Source organism: Oncorhynchus nerka, linkage group LG23 (genome assembly GCF_034236695.1).
Source record: "Oncorhynchus nerka isolate Pitt River linkage group LG23, Oner_Uvic_2.0, whole genome shotgun sequence".
NCBI lineage: Eukaryota > Metazoa > Chordata > Actinopteri > Salmoniformes > Salmonidae > Oncorhynchus > Oncorhynchus nerka.
The window spans coordinates 32,320,527-32,343,152 of record NC_088418.1 but is presented as its reverse complement, the minus strand read 5'-3'; the positions used below and the strand labels follow the sequence as shown (position 1 = coordinate 32,343,152).

The 22,626-nt window shown below is 39.8% G+C and overlaps 1 protein-coding gene across 1 annotated transcript in view; it reads left to right on the top strand.

Moving 5' to 3' along the window:
• The window catches only part of LOC115106736 (integrin alpha-X-like), a 50,445-nt gene extending 29,075 nt beyond the window's left edge, over positions 1-21,370 (top strand). The window contains exons 21-30 of the mRNA XM_029629766.2: positions 135-233; positions 2,612-2,691; positions 2,790-2,873; positions 8,727-8,805; positions 8,901-8,999; positions 13,066-13,146; positions 13,782-13,892; positions 14,011-14,124; positions 14,437-14,547; positions 18,247-21,370. Of these exons, the coding sequence (XP_029485626.1) occupies positions 135-233; positions 2,612-2,691; positions 2,790-2,873; positions 8,727-8,805; positions 8,901-8,999; positions 13,066-13,146; positions 13,782-13,892; positions 14,011-14,124; positions 14,437-14,547; positions 18,247-18,339 (951 nt within the window). The 3' untranslated portion in view covers positions 18,340-21,370. The remainder of the gene's footprint in view (positions 1-134; positions 234-2,611; positions 2,692-2,789; positions 2,874-8,726; positions 8,806-8,900; positions 9,000-13,065; positions 13,147-13,781; positions 13,893-14,010; positions 14,125-14,436; positions 14,548-18,246) is intronic.
• Positions 21,371-22,626: the final 1,256 nt, after the last annotated feature.

The following is a 22,626-nucleotide window of genomic DNA, read 5'->3' as shown; positions in this document are numbered from 1 at the left end:
AAGGATTTATATTGTTTAAGTGATAGTGATTTCTGTAGGTCCAGTATGTACATTTCCAGTGTTTCATTGGTAATTTCAGTGAACTATTGCCTGAAGTTGACATAAATTGTCATTGTCCTGTCATTGCTCTCCAGGGAAGAGTGGAGTGTAACTCATCAGACAGTGTGGGAAATGTAATGTGGGGACAAAGTGACTGCACCATTGACAAGCCAATCTTCAAAAGCGATTCTAAGGTCTGTCTCACTTACAACATATGTTCATCATTACAATAACAGTAATACGAGACTGTATTGTAATAACATCCCTATTACTTACTAAATAAAACATCCTATTGAACTGTAGAAGCAATCTGTACTCCCTGCAAAAAAAATGTCATTAGGACGTCCACAGAAAGTCAGGAAATGGTTACCGAAAGTTGTCAGGAAATTGTTTCATGGTCCTGTGGAGATTTTGTCTAGTTCCCTGTTTGTTCCGGGGCCGTCCCCAAGGACAATTTTAGGATGTTCTGTAGACATTGGGTCATGGCCCTGTGTAGGTTTTGTCTAGTTCCCAGCTTGTTCCCGGGGATGTCCCTAAATACGTTTTTTGGGACTTCTCAAGATATATTTTTTTCCTGTCATCGGGACATTGTGTGATGGTCACAAAGGAATGTTCTCCAGGTGACTTTTGTCTAGTTCCCTCCATGTTCCTGGGATGTCATTGAAGGTCAGGTCAGGATGATTTTAGGACGTTCTCAGGACATTCAGTGTATCAGTCATCAGGACGTCGCCTGATAGTCCCCCCAAAAAAAACATTACACCCACCTACCTGGGGATTCACACACTCGTTTCATTACACATCACCCCTAGTTACTGTTGTCGAGCCCATCAAGGCCCTGATTGGTGAACTACTGATCTATTCACAGCTCTTTGTCTGTTGGTAGGTTTAGGGACACCTACACACAAACAGTGCTTTTAACATACAGTGTATTCAACATATTTGACACACTTTGACATACATGAATACATTGTACATGTTCATTTATACAGTAAGTATTATTCAACATGTCCTCACCTGGCATTTTAACTCACAACCTCTTGGTTCCTGCTATGCCACTATGTCTGTGTCAATGCCTGATTCCACCTGTATTGCTACAGTTTGCACTTCTAAGTAAATTAAGCTTGGTTAAAAATACACAAGAAAAACTATTTTATTTATCATAGTGATTCAGGAGTTACATTAAAACAGAGTAATATGCCCCACTAACATTGGACAACTATACAGAAAAGCCACAAATTGCAGAAATAGGTAAATCAAATCGATTAGAGAATAGTCAGATTAACTGATAACTGAAATACCAGTGCCAATGGCACTCTTTTGCTAAGTGCAGAGATGTGTTATAGGCAAGAAATGTGTGGGGGACTTCTGAGTATGTCCAGATCTTGTGGTGCAGCAGAAAGATCAGTATATTCCAAATCCAGAGGTTGTGAGTTCAAATCTCAAATGGGGTCATATTGAAATGTAAGTACTCTAAAAGTGATCATGTTATATGTAATTTTATTGTAATTTACATTGTTTTAGCTGAACAGTGTCCCACTTAGCTCAAACACCCTCTCCCATTTCATTACTTAACTTATAAAACAAATGCCCTGAGGATGTCTTGAGGATATCCTTATATTGTCCTCAACAAAGTCCTGTTAACTTAGAGGGAACTAGACAGAGGTCCCCCAGAAAACGTTCCCTTGGGACCATCACACAAAGTCATAATGATTATTAAAAATGTATGTCCTGAGAATGTAAAAAAACAAAGTCCTGACATGGTCCTCAGTGACGTACTGGTACTGTACCTTACAGGGATCTAGACAAAGGTCCCCCAGAGAACATTCCTTTGGGACCATCAAACAACTTCCAAATGACAGGAAAAAATGCATTAGTTGGGAACATACAAAAAACATCTTTAGGCTTGTTCTAGTCCCCAGAACAAGCCGTGAACTAGACAAAAAAACTCCAGGGAACCATGACAGTACATTCTAAGAGCATTGTTTAACCATCGTTGGGGACGTCTCCGGAACGAAGATGAAAAAAAAAACAGGGGACCATGACAGAACGTTTTAAGAATGTCCTAAAATCGTTCTTGGGGACATCCCCAGAACAAACTGGGAACTAGACAACACATCCACAGGACCATGCCACAACATCCTTTTCTCCATTTTGTGACATTCTGGGAAATTCGACCAATTATTTATTATTTGAAGGCCAGGACCTGCCTGAAACGTCTCCTTCTGAACATTGACATTGAATGCCCCAAGGATAACGTCCTTTCAGAAACAAATAGGAGCCTATTTGTAAAATATCCTTGTCGTCACCAAAATACCTTTTTTATAACGTTATACTGTGGCCAAACAGGGATCTGTACTGAACATCCCTTTATGGTCCCAAAGATAACGTAACGTTTTAAAGTCCATAGAACATTCTCAGAACGTCAGTGGGATAACGTCTCACTGAAACCCTAAAAGAGAATTTATGGGAATGTCGCCTAATGTCCATATGACATACTTTTTTTGCTGGGCTTCTACAGGAGTCTAAGGTCATATTTTAAATAAACATTGTATTCTCCTTCCCTTCATCTCAGGCTCTCTTAGTAATTTCCTATGGGATTGATAGAAACACTCAATTTGGCCAAATGATGACATTCACTGCAAATGCCTCAAGGTATGTGCGGTACACACTCAGATAAAGTTATCATGTCCTATGATGTTTTGTCTAACAATATTTGTAGTAACTGCATTACCCCGTCTCATCCTGTTTAGTGGAAATGCACACTCGCCAAAGAGTGAACTTTCCAAAGTGAAAGAGATTGGTGTGAAATACAGCATTTTTGTTGTGATTAAAAGGTATGTGCTATTTAATTTTCATACCATATTTTCCTATATGTGGGTCTAGCTCGTTCTACAAATATAGGGCCTTTTATGTCCCTCAGACATTATTTGTGTACATTTTTTAAAAACACAACATTTTGCAGTTGAATCATGTACATCAATGCTCTAACTCAGGTGTGTAAAACTCAGTTTGTCCTGGGGGCTGCACAAGGTCCGGAGGGTCGCACTGAAAATGTGTTATATGTCCTCACTGTAAAAATTTACAAAAGATAGTCCTTATCCATCGTTTTTTGGAATTTCCAATATTCCCTGACTGTCTAGCTTTAATTTCAGGAATTATAAACGAGATGGATACAGTCAATAAACTGTACAAATCAAAGAGGTTTGGTGGCACCTTAATTGGTGAGGACGGGCGCGTGGTAATGGCTGAAGAAGAATGAGTGGAACGGTATCAAACACATGGTTTCTATGTGTTTAATGCCATTCCAATCGCTCCATTCCAGCCATTATTATGAGCCGTCCTCCCTTCGGTAGCCTCCACTGGTATAAATATAGGTTGAAGTCTGGGCTCTGGCTGGGCCACTCAAGGACATTCAGAGACTTGTCCCAAAGCCACTCCTGCATTGTCTTGGCTGTGTGCATAGGGTCATTGTCCTGTTGGAAGGTGAACCTTCGCCCCAGTCTGAGGCCCTGAGCGCTCTGGAGCAAGTTTTCATCAAGGATCCCTCTGTACTTTGCTCTGTTCATCTTTCCTTCTATCCTGACTAGTCTCCCCAGTCCCTGCCGCTGAAAAACATCCCCTCAGCATGATGCTGCTACCACCATGCTTCACTGTAGGGATGGTGCCAGGTTTCCTCCAGACGTGATGCTTGGCATTCAAGCCAAAGAGTTCAATCTTGGTTTCATCAGACTTAGGGCTGTGGCGGTCACGATTTTTGACCACCTGTGATTGTCAAGCAAATAACTGTCAGTTTCACGGTAATTGACAGTTAAATAACATAAACACATTTAGCATCTCCTTGACTTCCAGACATAGCCTACAAGCCACTGACGCAGACCTTTGGAACATCTGTTTGAAAAAGTATAATAAATCCATGTAATATAGCCTACACTTTCTCAAGAAATCCATGATTTACTTCAGACAGGTCGAAAGAAACATAATATGAAGAAAATGTAGTCTACTTCAGATGAACAAATCCGTGCAGGATTTCGCTACAAGCTTACTCAGAGTTGTCCTGATGTTAGGTCCTGATCTGGCTATGCCAAATGGCTGTGGGCTTCACTACTTCATTCAGCGGACAGGATTTGCTTAGAATTCCGTGGCATTATTTTATATTATTTTATAGTATAAAGAATACAATTGAGAATAGCTGAATAAAATAGAAAGGATATTTTCTCCAAACAATTTGAGACACATGCCGCTATCCTGTGTTGAGCGGTAACAAAGAAATAGGTTGTACTATATCCTTAATTTAGAGTTATTAACAACTTCTTAGGGATCAAATCCCTTTAGCGGGATCGATTTTTGACAACATCCAGTGAAATGGCAGAGCGCCAAATTCAAATTAAATTACTATAAATATTAAACTTTCATGAAATCACACATGCAATTCACCAAATTAAAGCTACACTTGTTGTTAACTTCTTGCTCCTACCCTCTACTTTTTTGAACATTTTGTTAAAAATCGCGCAACATTTCAGCGCCCTGCTACTCATGCCAGGAATATAGTACGTTCATATGGTTAGAATGTGTGTATAGGAAACCCTCGGACGTTTTTAAAACTGGTTAAATCACGACTGTGGCTATTACATAACGTGCGTTACATCGGAAAGCGCAGGAAAACCTGATCACAGAAAATGGAAATAAATATCCTTGCGCCACTTCCAGCAATTGTTAACAGTGAGCCGAATTAGATAAGACCGAGCATTCAACTCCCACAGCATCCCCATGTAGTCGAGTATCTTGTGAATTTAATCCTCTTTGATTCTTGGTTGAACCGAAAGAGGGGCACGACGTACCTCCGGTCTCCGCCCAGATCATTCCGGAAGAGCTCTCTCCTGAAATTTTTTCCAAGACGACAGCTAATGATATGTACATCGCCTACGGATGAATTTTATCGCTTATTAACGTTTACTAATACCTAAAGTAGCATTACAAACGTATTTCGAAGTGTTTTGTGAAAGTTTATCGTCTACTTTTTGAATTTAAAAAAATGACGTTACGTTGTGAAATCGCTGTTTTTTTCGTTTATCACACAGTCTACATATAACGATATCTTGGCTTTATATGGCCCGATTTAATCGAAATAAAGACCCAATAGTGTTTATGGGACATCTAGGAGTGCCAACAAAGAAGATGGTGAAAGGTAATGACTGTTTTCTATTTTATTGTGCGGTTTGTGTAACGCCGAAATGCTAATTATTTTGTTTACGTCCCCTGCTGTGCTTTTCTGTTGTAGTGTATTGGTGCATGCTATCAGATAATAGCTTCTCATGCTGTCATGCATTTTAAAAATCTGACTTGTTGCCTGGATTCACAACGAGTGTAGCTTTAATTTGATACCCTGCATGTGTATTTTAATGAACTTTTGAGTTTTAACTAATACTATTAGCATTTAGCGTAGCACATTTGCATTTCCAGAGCTCTAGTTGGGACGCAAGCGTCCCAGGTAGAGGTAAGAGGTTAATCCAGCCAACGTATCAGATTTGAAAAAGGCTTTACGGTGAAAGCAAACCATGCTATTATCTGAGGACAGCATCCCATCAAACAAAGACAGACAATCATAATTCAACCCGCCAGGCAGGACACGAAACTCAGAAATAAAGATATAATTCATGCATTTGACGAGCTTCTTCTGTTGGCACTCCAATATGTCCCATAAACATCACAAATGGTCCTCTTGTTCAATTAATTCTGTCGTTATATATCCAAAATGCCCATTTATTTAGCTTGTTTGATCCAGAAAAACACCAGTTTCAACTCGCGCAACATGACTACAAAATATCTCATAAATTACCTGTAATCTTTGTCCAAACATTTCAAACAACTTTCCTAATACAACTTTAGGTATTTTTTTAACGTAAATAATTGATACAATTTAAGACGGGATAAACTGTGTTCAATACCGGAGGAAAACAAAGTGAGCGAGCTTTTCAGGTCATGTGCCTCTATCAAACAGTACACTTCACCCGACCCTTGTTCTGAACAGGGCTACTTCTTCATTACACAAAGGAAAAACCCACCCATCTCGTTTCGCTGTCGGAGCGTTCAGAGCGCACACTTTGTTTACCTCTGGATAACATGAAAACAGCCTAATCAGCTCTGCTAGCAACATTTCATTACGCTTTTTTGTCTACGTTTACTGACAACGGCCATATTCAACGGGTGTTGTACACTTTATCTTAAGACATGTAGCTAGCTAGCAAGCTAGGTAAACAATGAAACTAGTTAGGTAAAAGAAAGGTGTAAGATCACACGTCCCATAACGTTAGCCAGTTAAACAACAATGAACACAGTGCCAAATCATGTCATGACTATATGCTGGGAATATGCTGGGAGCTAACCAACCAGGTTCAATGTTAGCTAGCTAACATTAGTCTCTAACTAGAAAAGCAAACGGCTCTGGGATACAAATAATAATGTCAGCTAGGGAGCCAGCCAGCTAACGTTAGTTAGCTAGCTAACAGTGCAATTTTGCTTGAAATAAACCACTTTCTGTCAAAATTCGAAACGTTTAATATCTGAAAATGTAGCTAGCTAACGCTAGACTATCTGTATACATTGTATACATCATGTATACATCATCATGCATGATGAACGCGTCTCCCTGTCACTAATTCCATGACATGGTTGCCCTTAGTTTGAAGATGTAATCTGGACACAGGTGTTTTCTCCATCTCTTTAGCTATCATACTCTAATTCCAATGATTTCAAAACTTGATCCTCCAGAAAGTTCTGGAGCTCCACTACACAATGCATTAAAAAAGTTGAATTCGACAGATTACCAACACAGACGGACCAGCTCAAATAGACAGAAGCCTTCTTTATGGCAGACCAATCCTATAGGGCAGACCAATCCGAACTGCTTTCTCCCCCAATTGCATAGCCTGTAGAAATGTTGTGCAACATGAGCTCATAGGATCTCATGAAGTGTTTGATTAGATTTTCGATTACATTTGCATTTATGTCAGTGATTAAAGGAACAATAGAGTGCTGAGTACAAAGCAGTTAGCAAGTTTGGTAGGCTACTAATGACCATCAGCAGCATCAGAGCTTGGAGAAGCCTAATTGCCATGACCAAACGGTCACATGGAACTTAACTGCCTTCATGACTCGTGACCGCCAGTGTGGTGGTAATACAGTCAATACAGTCAGGAGTGGCTTCCGTCTGGCCACTCTACCATAAAGGCCTGATTGGTGGAGTGCTGCAGAGATGGTTGTCCATCTGGAAGGTTCTCCCATCTCTCCAGAGTTCTGGAGCTCTTTCAGAGTGACCATCGGGGTTCTTGGTCACCTTACTGATCAAGGTCCTTCTCCCCCGATTACTCAGTTTGGGTCTTGGTGGTTCCAAACTTCTTCCATTTAAGAATGTTGGAGGCCTCTATGTTCTTTGGGGACCTTCAATGCTGCAGCGATTTATTTGGTACAATTCCCCAGATCTGTGCCTTGACACAATCCTGGTAAAGTAGACCTTACACAGCCTGGAGGTGTGTTGGGTCATTGTCCTGTTGAAAACAAATGTCCCACTAAGCCCAAATCAGATGGGATGGCATATCGCTGAAGAATGCTGTGGTAGCCATGCAGTTTAAGCGTGCCTTGAATTCTAAATAAATCACAGACAGTGTCATCAGCAAAGTACACCCACACCATAACACCTCCTCCATGCTTCACAGTGGGAAATACACATGTGGAGATCATCCATTCACTAACACCGTGTCTCACAAAGACATGGCGGTTGGAACCCAAAATCTCAAATTCAGACTCCAGACCAAAGGACACATTTCCACCGGTGTAATGTCCATTGCTCGTGTTTCTTGGCCCAAGCAAGTCTCTTATTCATATTGGAGTCCGTTAGCAGTGCTTTCTTTGGAGCAATTCGACCATGAATGCCTGATTCACGCAGTCTCCTCTGAACAGTTGATGTGTCTGTTATTTTAACTCTGTGAAGCATTTATTTGGGCTGCAATTTCTGAAGCTGATAACTCTAATGAACTTATCCTCTGCAGCAGAGGTAACTCTGGGTCTTCCATTCCTGTCTTCATGAGAGCCAATTTCATTATAGGGCTCAATGTTTTTGTGACTGCCCTTTCTTGAAATTTTCCGTATTGACTGACCTTCCTGTCTTAAAGTAACGATGGACTGTCGTTTATCTCTGCTTTTTTGAGCTGTTCTTGCCATCGTATGGAATTTGACCAAATAGGGTTATCTTCTGTATACCACTCCTACCTTGTCACAACACATCTGATGGGCTCAAACACATTAAGAAGGAAAGAAATTCCACAAATTCACTTTTAAGAAGGCACACCTGTTAATTTAAATGCATTCCAGGTGACTATTTCATGAAGCTGGTTGAGATAATGCCAAGAGTGTGCAAAGCTGTCATCAAGGCAAAGGGTGGCCATTTGAAAAATCTCAAATATAAATTATATTTCGATTCGTTTAACACTTTTTTGGTTACTACATGATTCCATATGTGTTATTTCATAGTTTTGATGTTTTCACTGTTATTCGACAATGTAGAAAATAGTAAAAGCCCTTGAATGAGTAGGTGTTCTTAAACTTTTGACTGGTAGTGTATGACTCAGGTTTAATCTAGCCCAGCTGTTCGGAATATTTGTCTTCACTAAATCTTCCCCCCATTTATTTAGAAATGAGGATTCAACCAGTTATGTTAATTTCACTGCCGGGAAAAATGATTTGCAGAAACATGTGAAACAATCCTTTGAGGTAAGGATAATATACTAATATACAGTATTTATGTGTCATTTACTTAATATGTCTGAAATGTATAGCATAAGTTAAAATATCCCCTTCTTTCTCAGGTTGAAAATTATGAAAGAGGCTTCAATCTTACTGTGATAATCAAGGTGCCAATGAAGCTTGGTGACAAAGATATCTGGGCTGATCCAAATGGTATACAGGTGAGAGGAGTGGAAACTACTTTTTGAATCACCTATGCAACTGATAGAAAATAGGAGAATTTAAGCTTTCTGGTATTGTAAACTTTGTCTAATCTCCCAATATTGAGTGAATTACACTCTGTTAAAATGGGATTAAGTGGTGAACAGTGATATTGAAGAGACATTTGCCGTACTTCGTTTAGCAAATTACAATGTGAAAGCAATTGTTTTTTTTTAGCTTAGACAGAAAAAAAAACATTTGGTTTAGCTGCCCAGTATTCTAGTTTGGCTCTAGGTTGTCTTGATTTTCAGTGTCTCAAACATTAAAAATGCCTGGGATTGGTAGATAGTCCATACAGAAAGTATTCAGACCCCTTGACTTTTTCCACATTCAGTTCTAAAATGTATTACATCGTTTTTTCCTCATCAATCTACACAAAATACCCCATAATCACTAAGCAAAAACAGTTTTTTTTACATTTTTGCAAATGTGTTAACCCCCCCTCCAAATATCACATTTACATAAGTATTCAGAGCATTCACTCAGTACTTTGTTGAAGCACCTTTGGCAGCGATTACAGCCTCGAGTCTTCTTGGGTATGATGCTACAAGCTTGGCGCACCTGTATTTGGGGAGTTTCTCCCATTCTTCTCTGCAGATCATAAGCTCTGTCATGTTCAATGGGGAGCGTTGCTGCACAGGTATTTTCAGGTCTCTCCAGAGATGCTCGAGGGGGTTCAAGTCCGGGCTCTGGCTAGGCCACTCAAGAACATTCAGAGATTTGTCCCGAAGCCACTCCTGCGTTGTCTTGTCTGTGTGCTTAGCATGGTTGTCATGTTGGAATGAGAACCTTCACCCCAGTCTGAGTTCCTAAGCACTCTGGAGCAGGTTTTCATCAAGGATCTCTCTGTACATTGCTCCATTCATATTTCCCTCGATCCTGACTAGTCTCCCAGTCCCTGCCACTGAAAAACTTCCCCACAGCATGATGCTGCCACCACCATGCTTAAATGTAGGGACGGTGCCAGGTTTCCTCCAGATGTGACGCTTGGCATTCAGGCCAAAGAGTTCAATCTTGGTTTCATAACACAAGATAATCTTGTTTCTCATGGTCTGAGAGTCCTTTAGGTGCTTTTTGGCAAACTCCAAGATGACTGTCATGTGCATTTTACTGCGGAGTGGCTTCCATCGGGCAGCTCTACCATAAAGGCCTAATTGGTCGTGCTAAAGAGATGGTTGTCCTTCTGGAAGGTTCTCCCATCTCCACATAGGAACTCTAAAGCTCTGTCACCTCCCTGACCAAGGCCCTTCTCCCCCGATTGCTCTTGCAAGAGTCTTGGTAGTTCCACATTTCTTCCATTTAAGAATGATGGAAGCCACTGTGAAGTTGGGGACCTTCAATGCTGCAGAAATGTTTTTGGTACAATTCCCAAGATCTGTGCCTCGACACAATCCTGTCTCGGAGGGCTACAGACAATTCCTTCGACCTCATGACTTGGTTTTTGCTCTGACATAACATTGTCAAAAGTGGTGCCTGCCCTCCAAATCATGTCCAATCAATTGACTTTACCACAGGTGGATTGCAATCAAGTTGTAGAAGCATCTCAATCATGATCAATGGAAACAGGGTGCATCTGAACCCAATTTCAAGTCTCATAGCAAAGGGTATGAATAATTATGTAAATAAAGTATTTCTGATTTTTTATACATTTGCAAACATTTCTTAAAACCTGTTTTCACTTTGTCATTATGGGGTATTGTGTGTAAATAGTACTCGCAAAACACCAGTCTCAACGTCAACATTGAAGAGGCGACTCCGGGATGCTGGCCTTCTAGGCAGAGTTGCAAAGAAAAAGCCATATCTCAGACTGGCCAATAAAACGATAAGATTGAGATGGGCAAACGAACACAGCACTGGACAGAGGAACTCTGCCTAGAAAGACAGCATCCCGGAGTCTGCACTGTTGATGTTGAGACTGGTGTTTTGCACGTACTACTTAATGAAGCTACCAGTTGAGGACTTGTGAGGCATCTGTTTCTCAAACTAGACACTCTAATGTACATGTCCTCTTACGCAGTTGTGTACCGGCGTCTCCCACTTTCTATTCTGGTTAGAGTCTGCTTGTGCTGTTCTCTGAAGGGAGTAGTACACAGCATTGTACACGATGTTCATTTTACAAGATGGCAATTTCTCGCATGGAATAGCCTTCATTTCTCAAACAAGAATAGACTAACAATTTTCAGAAGAAATGTATTTGTTTCTAGCCATTTTGAGCCTGTAATCAAACCCAGACATGCTGATGCTCCAGATACTCAACTAGTCTAAAGAAGGACAGTTTTATTGCTTCTTCAAACAGGACAAAAGTTTTCAGCTGTGCTAACATAATTGCAAAAGGGTTTTCTAATGATCAGTTAGCCTTTAAAAATTATAAACTTGAATTAGCTAACACAACGTGCCATTGGAACACAGGAATAATGGTTGCTGATAATGGGCCTCGTAAGCCTATGTAGATAGTCCATAAAAAATCTCCCATTTCCAGCTACAATACAAGCTTTTCTTTAAAAAACAAGGACATTTCTGAGTGACCCCAAACTTCTGAACGGTAGTGTGTGTATATATATATACATACAGTTGAAGTCGGAAGTTGAAGTCGGAGTCATTATAACTCGTTTTTCAACCACACCACAAATGTCTTGTTAACAAACTATAGTTTTGGCAAGTCGGTTAGGACATCTACTTTGTGCATGACACAAGTAATTTTTCAAACAATTGTTTACAGACAGATTATTTCACTTATAATTCACTGTATCACAATTCCAGTGGGTCAGAAGTTTACATACACTAAGTTGACTGTGCCTTTAAACAGCTGGGAAAATTCCAGAAAATGATGTCATGGCTTTAGAAGCTTCTGATAGGCTAACTGACATAATTTGAGTCAATTGGAGGTGTACCTGTGGATGTATTTCAAGGCCTACCTTCAAACTCAGTGCCTCTTTGCTTGACATCATGGGAAAATCAAAAGACATTTCCAAATGCCTGAAGGTCCCACGTTCATCTGTACAAACAATAGTATGCAAGTATAAACACCATGGGACCACACGGCTGTCATACCACTCAGGAAGGAGACTCATTCTGTATACAATAGATGAACGTACTTTGGTGCGAAAAGTGCAAATCAATCCCAGAACAACAGCAAAGGACCTTTGAAGATGCTGGAGGAAACAGGTACAAAAGTATCTATATCCACAGTAAAACAAGTCCTATATCGACATAACCTGAAAAGCCGCTCAGCAAGGAAGAAGCCACTGCTCCAAAACCGCCATAAAAAAGCCAGACTACGGTTTGCAACTGCACATGGGAACAAAGATCGTACTCTTTGGAGAAATGTCCTCTGCTCTGATGAAACAAAAATAGAATTGTTTGGCCATATTGACTATCGTTATGTTTGGAGGGAAAAGGGGGATGCTTGCAAGCCGAAGAACACAATCCCAACCGTGAAGCACGGGGGTGGCAGCATCATGTTGTGGGGGTGCTTTGCTGCAGGAGGGACTAGAAACGGGGCCGTGCATTATCATGCTGAAACATGAGGTAATGGCAGAGGATGAATAGCACGACAATGGACCTCAGGATCTCGTCACAGTATCTCAGCATTCAAATTGACATTGATAAAATGCAATTGTGTTCGATTGTCTGTAGCTTATGGCTGCCCATACCATAACCCCACTGTTCCCAACATTGACATCAGCAAACTGCTCGCCCACACAACGCAATACACTCGGTCTGTCATTTGCCCGGTACAGTTGAAACCGGAATTCATCCGTGAAGAGCACACTTTTTGCTTTTTGTAACATTTCTGGGATCTTTTATTTCAGCTCATGAAACATGGGACCAACACTAGACATACTGTGTTTATATATTTGTTCAGTGTATAAATACATTAGTAATGATAAATGCACAAATAGCACAAATATAAAGTAAAGTAAGCACTATGTTCAATCCCAAGAAATGGGATAAAGAAGGTGGATATTGCAGGTTTTATTTCAGTTTTGTGATGATTGGAATTGACAGGAAACTTTTGTGTTTCAGATTCAAGGTTGTCAAAGACACAAGAATGAGGAACCTACTGCCACAGACTTTGTGGACCAGCTGCAGAAAAATCATGCTGTGGTGAATAGTGCTAGCCCATTTCAGTTTTATAATGCCATCCACTTCTATTTGAAATAATATTTCTCAACAACTTCCTGGTATTGCAACTTCCTGGTATTGCAACGGTCACACCTAACACCAACTTGCCTTGAGTGTCACGAACAGTAGCAATGACAGGTTTTCTGCTAATAGATTATTTATTTAACACATAATCTAATGGCTAAACATATATTCTAGAATTTTTTAGATGTTGAAGCCAAGTGTTGTTACAGGTGTTATTACAGATTTGCTGTGTCTAGAAATGCTGTTAAATGTAAACAGAATTACATTTAGGTAGTTGCCTGATTCTGTATGAAGGCAAACTTAATTAAGAAAAGGTATTCACAACCTCTGAAAATGTGACTTTTAAAATGCTTGATTTGTGTTACACTTTATAACTCATGAATAACCCATTATAAATTGTCCATAAAGGAGTATAAATGCTTTATAAATTATATAATATATGTTATAAATGCTTACCAACTAAAATGCATATATAAATAGTTGTAATGCTTATTCATGGGTTAATAGTAAATAATAACCTATTATATTAATGTGTTCGATTGTCATTAGTTCAAAAGTGATCGCAATTATTTTTTCTTCCCCCTATTCTACAGGACTGCTCTGTCGCAAATTGTGGGGTGTTCATGTGCAAAAGCTTCATTCGAAATTTGGATCGTAACTCTTATAACATCACTGGTAACCTCAGCTCTCAATGGATAGAACAGGTATGAAAGGATGGAGGTATGGATAATTGTATACAGTATTTTCCCCCAATGCTAGCTGTGCTAATTTACAGAACATATCTCCTTACTAACATTCCTCACTCTTTCTCTCTGCTCTCAGATTGGTCTTGAGTCTGCCCAGTTCAACTTGGTCAGCAGTGCCACTGTAGATTATGACAGAAACCAATACATCTATTATTCTTCGGACTCCAAAAATAACCCACCTATACAAAAGGTAGCCTTTTAGATGTTATCTCCTCAAATCGGGGTTGAGGTCGATTGGAATTGAAATCAGTCAATTCAGGGAGTGAATTTAATTTAAAATCCAAATATGTAAAAACGTTTGGCTTAAACAGCTTCTCCTTTTCAGCTTATTGCAAAGTTATAAAAAAAAAAATATTAAAATGTTTTACTTATTGAATTGGAATTTCAGTTTACTTCCTGAATTGACTGCCTTCAATTTTAAATTGACTCCAACCCTGCCGCCCAGTAAGATTGATAACTTAATTTAGCTTCAGTTGAAAATACATGCATTTGTCATCCTCAGATTGAAACTCAGGTGGAGGTGTATCCTGAGGTTAACTTCACAAAGGGGGTCATTGGGGGTGTTGTGGGAGGTCTGCTGCTGTTAGCTTTGATCACAGCTGGGCTTTATAAGGTAATATTCATTACATATTTGGTATAATCAATTTCACTCTCATATGTTGAATATCTACAGTATACTCAAAAGGTTTTAATGTACATCACCATTTTATATTAAGTAGTTCTAAAACCAGGGTCGTTTTCATATCCATGTAATGTGCCATGTACAGCATACAATGCCTTCAGAAAGTATTCATACCCCTCAACTCATTCCACATTCTGTTGTGTTACAGCCTAAATTCAAAATTGATTAAATAAAAAAATATCTCACCCATCTACACACAATACCCCATATGTGCAAAGATGTTTTTAGATTTTTTTTGCAAATGTATTGAAAATGAAATACAGAAATATAAAATGTAGTTAAGTATTCACACCCCTGAGTCAATACTTTGTAGAATCACCTTTGGCAGCGATTACAGCTGTGAATAGTTCTGCGTGCAATAAACACGATGGGAGACAGAGAGCACTGTGATAGACTACATTCAGTTTGCTGAGTAGAGTGTTGGGGGCTATTTTGTAAATTACATCGCCGAAGTTAAGGATCGGTAGGATGGTCAGTTTTATGAGGGTATGTTTTGGCGGCATGAGTGAAGGAGGCTTTTTGCGAAATAGCAAGCCAATTCTAGATTTTATTTAGTATTGGAGACACTTAATGTGAGTCTGGAAGGAGAGTTTACAGTCTAGCCAGACACCTAGGTATTTGTAGTTGTCCACATATTATAGGTTAGAACCGTCCAGAGTAGTGATGCTAGTCGGGCGGGAGGGTGCGGGCAGCAATCGGTTGAAGAGCATACACTTAGTTTTTCTAGCATTTAAAAGCAGTTGGAGGCCACGGAAGGAGTGTTGTATGACATTGAAGCTCGTTTGGAGGTTTGTTAGCATAGTGTCCAAAGAAGGGCCAGATGTATACAGAATGGTGTCGTCTGCATAGAGGTGGATCAGAGAATCACCAGCAGCAAGAGTGACATCATTGATATATAGAGAGAAAAGAGTCAGCCCGAGAATTGAACCATGTGGCACCCCCATAGAGACTGCCAGAGGTCTGGACAACAGGCCCTCCAATTTCACACACTGAACGCTTAAGTTGCTGCAGGGGTTGCTGAGATGTTGGCCAGGGTAGGGGTAGCCAGGTGGAAAGCATGGTCAGTCGTGGAAAAATGTTTATTAAAATGATAGATTATCTTAGATTTATCAGTGGTGACCTTGTTTCCTATTCTCAGTGCAGTGGGCAGCTGGGTGGAGGTGCTCTCATTCTTCATGGACTTTACAGTGTCCGAAAACTTTTTAGAATTAGTGCTACAGGAATCAAATTTCTGTTTACAAAAGCTAGCCTTAGCTTTCCTAACTGACTGAGTACATTGGTTCCTGACTTCCCTGAAAAGTTGCATATCGTGGGGGCTATTCAAGTGGGCTAGAAAGTGAGCTGCCTTCAGGGGATTTAAGTGTTTGAGAGTGAGTTGGAAGAAGACATTTCATTACGTTTCTAAGAGTTTTCTACACCTGGATTGTGCAACCTTTGCCCATTATTATTTTAAAAATTCTTCAAGCTCTGTCAAATTGGTTGTTGATCATTGCTAGACAACCATTTTGAGGTCTTGCCATGGATTTTCAAGTAGATTTAAGTCAAGACTGAAACTCTGCCACTCAGGAATATTTACTGTCTTCTTACTAAGCAACTCGTGTATATTTGGCCTTGTGTTTTAAGTTATTGTCCTGCTGAAAGGGGAATTAATCTCCCAGTGTCTGGTGGAAAGCAGCCTGAACCAGGTCTCCACTAGGATTTTGCTTGTACTTAGCTCCATTACGTTTATTTTTTATACTGAAAAAATACCCAGTCCTTAATGATTACAAGCATACCCATAACATGATGCAGCCATCACTATGCATGAACATATGGAGAGTGGTACTCACTCAGTAATGTGTTGTGTTGGATTTGCCCCCTGAACACTTTGTATTCAGGACAAAACGTTAATTGCTTTTGCCAAATTATTTAGCAGTTTTACTTTAGTGCCTTGTTGCAAATAGGATGCATGCGTTGGAATATTTGAATTATGTACAGGCTTCCTTCTTTTCCCTCTGTCCTTCAGGTTCGTATTGTGTAGTAATCACAATGTTGTTGACCCATCCTGTTTTTTCCTATCACAGCCATTAAACTCTGTAACTGTTTTAAAGTCACCATTGGCCTCATGGTGAAATCCCTGAGTGGTTTTCTACATTCCTGGGTGTATTGATACACCATCCAAAGTGTCATTAATAACTTCACCATGCTCAAAGGGATATTCAGATTTTTTATGTTTACCAATAGGTGCCCTTCTTTGCAAGGCATTGGAAAACCTCCCTGGTCTTTGTGGTTGAATCTATGCTTGAAATTCAATGCTCTACTGAGGGACCTTACAGGTGGGGTACAGATGTGTGTGTGGGGTACAGAGATGAGATAGTCATTCAAAAATGACTACCTCAAAAATCATGTTAAACACTGCTATTGCACGCATAAATCCATGCAACTTATTATGTGACTTTTGGAGCTAATGTGTAGTCCTGAACTTAATTAGGCCTGCCATAGCAGAGGGGTTAAATAATTATTGACTGACAACATTTCAGCTTTTAATTTTTTAAATATTGTAAAACAAAACAAAAAACATGATTCCACTTTGACATTTTGGGGTATTATGTGTAGGCCAGTGACAAAGTAATACATTTTAGGCTATAACACAACAAAATGTGAAAAAAAGTCAATGGGTGTGAATACTTTCTGAAGGCACTGTGTATAGTAGAGTTCTGCATGGGTCCGTTTTTTGTAGCCACACCCGCCCCATGCCTGCCACAATTCCGATACCCACTCGACACCAGGACAGATTGTTCTCCACGAATCAACCCACCTACAAAGAATTGTTCCGAGAGATTATCTGTGAACCTGCCAAATTGCATCCATTTAAAAAAAAATTTTTTTTTACTCCAGACAGTAAGACCATTGATTTTCCTAATTTGTCTGCATGTTTATTTAACCGTTGGATAAAGGAAACCATACAAATTATTTATTTTTATTTTCACAATGTGGCACATTGATAACTCAATCGCTTTGAGCAATAGCCTGCTTATATAGTGATAGGCTCATCTGCTCCATCCAGCATACCTCCTCATCAAATATCAGAGACACGGGCCAGCCAGAAACTTGTTTTTGTTTTTATGTTGGGTTATCGTCGTCCTGTCCTCTGTTAGTTGTGTAACCAAGTTCAGCTAGTAGCTAGTTCTACTAACCTACTATGTTTGTGTTATTTATTTAGTTGAAAAAGACGATCACTTGCAGGAAAAATGCCATTTTTTTAGTTTACAACAACTCAAAACCTTTGCAGGCAAAATTGTTTTGGTTATCAAATTGTTTAATTGAAACTTAAATAAAGCATTGCCAGAATTGAATATAGCCTGCAACAATCTTCTAACCTTTGCCAGCCACACCAGTCAAACGCAAATTATATGACCAGCGTATGGTGAATGAAAGTTTCAGTTGTGAACGCCTCTGCACGTGTACAAATTAGAATGTTTCAGCACCAATAATAGACAGTTCCCTACTCCAAGGAAACAGTGGGTACCTGGGCCGATGCAGGAATCTAATATGTAGTACACATTCTTATACTCTTACTATGCAATAAATTTGCCAAAAAACTGTTAAATAACGTCATAATCTCTCTCTACACATGTCTCTTTCTCTCAGGCTGGGTTTTTCAAAAGCCAGTTGAAGGAGATGATGCAGAATACAACAGAAGATGGACCAGGGGGTGATGGAGAAGCTGCCTCGCCTGAATAACAGCAAACAATTGGACTTGCTCACTGAATGTGTACAAATATTAAAGAGGAAGTTCAGGATTTTACAACTTGATGTTAGATGGTTCCTCACCGAAAAAGTAGTCTATGGGTCAGGAAAATCAGTAAATCATGGTTCGGTTTTCTTTAAATCTACTACAAACTTCAGCTAACTTGAGCCACTGCTAACAAAAAAACCGATGCTCGTGATAGATGCAATCATGCAATTTAGAAATGTTATCGGCCAAATCAACTACATAGTTGGTTTTTCGTTACTTAATAAACTTTTACCGCATAATGTTACCATGTGGCAACATATCATTTATCTTTACCCCCTTACTTCCCTAAATGAAAAAATACACCATGGCCTTTTAACTAGATAATAACTAGCTACCACGCACATAACTAGCTAAGAGCTAGTTATTAATTTGCTCCACAAATGATTCTCATAAAACAATCATCTTTACATCTCCCCTTCCCCCCAAAAATATAACATTTGGCCAAGACAACATACGACTTTATTTACATATGCATGGTAAATACAATTAGTTTTATATGCATAATATTATAATATCCATTTCATAAATATATAATAGGGCTAGATTTAATAGTTGTTTTAAGAAAACATATTTTCAGATAGTGTAAATGAATAAAACAATAATTCAAACACCTCATTTTTATTAGAAAACCCAAATATTCCTGATATTATTATAAGAGTATTACCGTTGTCGCACAGTGTTTCGATATGGCAACATACAGTTAAATAAAACTTTAAAATATATTTTTTCAAACACTGTTCTACATTTGTTTATTTGAGGCCATTTGAAGTGATAAAAAATGGAAGTGATAGGGGGCATGGTTCTATAATAATGCGTGCAGTAAAGGGTGATTTGGCCATTGTAAATCATTTGCACAATTCCCACTATCACTTCCATTGATTGTTAGCTAACAGTGGCTAAAGTTAGCTGAAGTGTGTAGTGTGTGACCACTGCATTTAAGCTGGTACACCATTGACATATTAATTTAATTAACATTTTAACTTCCCATTATTACCAACAAAATGGCCACTGGTCCACCCCTGTTGAATGTTAACTTGAATGGGAATGTCTATTCTATTATCTATATTTCTGTGATTTCAATAGGTTTCCTATGGAAGATTGACAACAGAATTTAGAATAATGGATATTCCCATTCAAGTCAACATTCTTTGATGGGTGGACCTGCAACCATGTTTGTGGTACCATTTGAAAGATACCATTTCAATTTTATTCACATTTTAGTATGTATGGAAAAATATGTATGGAAAGATTATTTCAAATCAAAAGAGGTCAAAATGCACCAAAGCATATGGATCAACTCAGAAAGTTATTGTAAATAAAAAATTAACCTCCTGGCAACTATCTGCCTATAAGATACTGTAAAATGCTCAGTAACCCCTTTACAGTGCCGTTCTTCTCTATTGTCGCATGCTCTTACAAAGACTGCAGAATTGGTAGTGGACAAAAGAGGTGCTCAACCTCAATTAACATAACCATAGACCACTTAAACTGGTGCAACACTTCCACTAACCAACGTTTGGCACAAATACATATTGTAGACAACGCCCACAAATATGCTAATAGGGAGCCCCCTGCCATTTTTTTTATTTTAATTTTACCTTTATTTAACTAGGCAAGTCAGTTAAGAACAAATTCTTATTTTCAATGACGGCCTCGGAACGGGCAGAACGACAGATTTGTCAGCTCGGGGGTTTGAAATTACAACCTTCCGGTTACTAGTCCAACGCTCTAACCACTAGGCTACAGTAATAAATATGTACCTGGTGGCAATGCAGAAACATCAACACACCTCCAACCAAGAGGTTGCAAGTTCAAATCCCCACAGCATATATTCATACTTTACATTAAGTGTCCCAGAGCCCTGCTATTTTTATGTTGGTGTTGTCAGATAATCTTACTTTGCCCACCCCCAATGTCATACCCAGAGACCTGGTCGCGTAGCAGGTAATTCAGGTCGCTGGCAACCTGGAGGTTGCAGTAAAAATACAGTAAATATCATCATTTACATGTTATTTTAGGGCAATAACACCCTAGTAAATGGTATATTTACTGTATGTTTACTGCTACTCAGTAGCCAGTGTTTACTGTAATATATAATAATTATAGATAATTTATAACAGTCAGAAACCTTTAACAAAGTGCAGAAATGTATTTTTCCCAATAAATCTGTGGCCAATTGCTGCCATGCCCAAAAAGCAGAACATTTCTGGTCACTGGCAACCAGAAGGTTGTAAGTTCAAATCCCAGGAGAGGTTGAATCCCAAATGTCATTTTACAGCAATAACATCTTAATTCAGGTGTAAAAAAACATATTCAAAAATATTGTAATTTCAGATGTTTGAAGCTTGTGTACAAAAATGAAAGTTAAAGATGCAAAAACAATGCTTAAGAATGGGACGCATAGAAATAGCGCACATAGAACACATCTAGCACTTCTTAGACTTGCTTTCAATGATAATGACAGATTTATAACTCACATTTCTATGTGAATTTGGTCAGGTCACCCAAAAGGTTACATATTGCAGCTTTAAATTAGGAATCTTGCAGCTTTAATTTAATTTTAACATTTCTTGTGAAACCTTCTGGTATTTGTATGGCACAGACATTGTGCTACATAGTAAATGTTTGTTTTATTGTTCTTCACATTTAATTGAAACAGTGACTAGATAGCTTGCTTTAAATTCATCCCCTATCCTTGTGCTACTGGGAAACCAATGATCATGTTCATAATTCCCTCCAATAACGAATTAATCCAATCTTCCAACTGGCAAGATATCCATCTGTTTGTTGGAAGATTGGATTCGTTTTTGGACATGATCTTTGGTTTCCAATTTGCACAAAGATAGGGGATGGATTTGCAATAGCTTAGAGCTTACAGTACATGTCATGAGTTAGTTTAGTCTATTGAAACATACCAAGCATGACAATAAATGTAAATATTTCTACAAAATAAACTAACTGCCAAAAAAAGCTAAACATTTCTTGCATTTATGATAAATGTTCATACAAGCCGCGCCCTCAGAGCATGCGCAGACCAGCTGGCTGGTGTGTTTACGGACATATTCAATCAATCCCTATCCCAGTCTGTTGTTCCCACATGCTTCAAGAGGGCCACCATTGTTCCTGTTCCCAAGAAAGCTAAGGTAACTGAGCTAAACGACTACCGCCCCGTAGCACTCACTTCCGTCATCATGAAGTGCTTTGAGCGACTAGTCAAGGACCATATCACCTCCACCCTACCTGACACCCTAGACCCACTCCAATTTGCTTACCGCCCAAATAGGTCCACAGACGATGCAATCTCAATCACACTGCACACTGCCCTAACCAATCTGGACAAGAGGAATACCTATGTGAGAATGCTGTTCATCGACTACAGCTCGGCATTTAACACCATTAGTGCCCTCCAAGCTGGGTCTCGACCCCGCCCTGTGCAACTGGGTACTGGACTTCCTGACGGGCCACCCCCAGGTGGTGAGGGTAGGCAACAACATTTCCACCCCGCTGATCCTCAACATTGGGGCCCCACAAGGGTGCGTTCTGAGCTCTCCTGTACTCCCTGTTCACCCACGACTGCGTGGCCACGCACGCCTCCAACTCAATCATCAAGTTTGCGGACGACACAACAGTGGTAGGCTTGATTACCAACAACGACGAGACGGCCTACAGGGAGGAGGTGAGGGCCCTCGGAGTGTGGTGTCAGGAAAATAACCTCACACTCAACGTCAACAAAACTAAGGAGATGATTGTGGACTTCAGGAAACAGCAGAGGGAACACCCCCCTATCCACATTGATGGAACAGTAGTGGAGAGGGTAGTAAGTTTTAAGTTCCTCGGCGTACACATCACAGACAAACTGAATTGGTCCACCCACACAGACAGCATCGTGAAGAAGGCGCAGCAGCGCCTCTTCAACCTCAGGAGGCTGAAGAAATTCGGCTTGTCACCAAAAGCACTCACAAACTTCTACAGATGCACAATCGAGAGCATCCTGTCGGGCTGTATCACCGCCTGGTACGGCAACTGCTCCGCCCACAACCGTAAGGCTCTCCAGAGGGTAGTGAGGTCTGCACAACGCATCACCGGGGGCACACTACCTGCCCTCCAGGACACCTACACCACCCGATGTCACAGGAAGGCCATAAAGATCATCAAGGACAACAACCACCCGAGCCACTGCCTGTTCACCCCGCTATCATCCAGAAGGCGAGGTCAGTACAGGTGCATCAAAG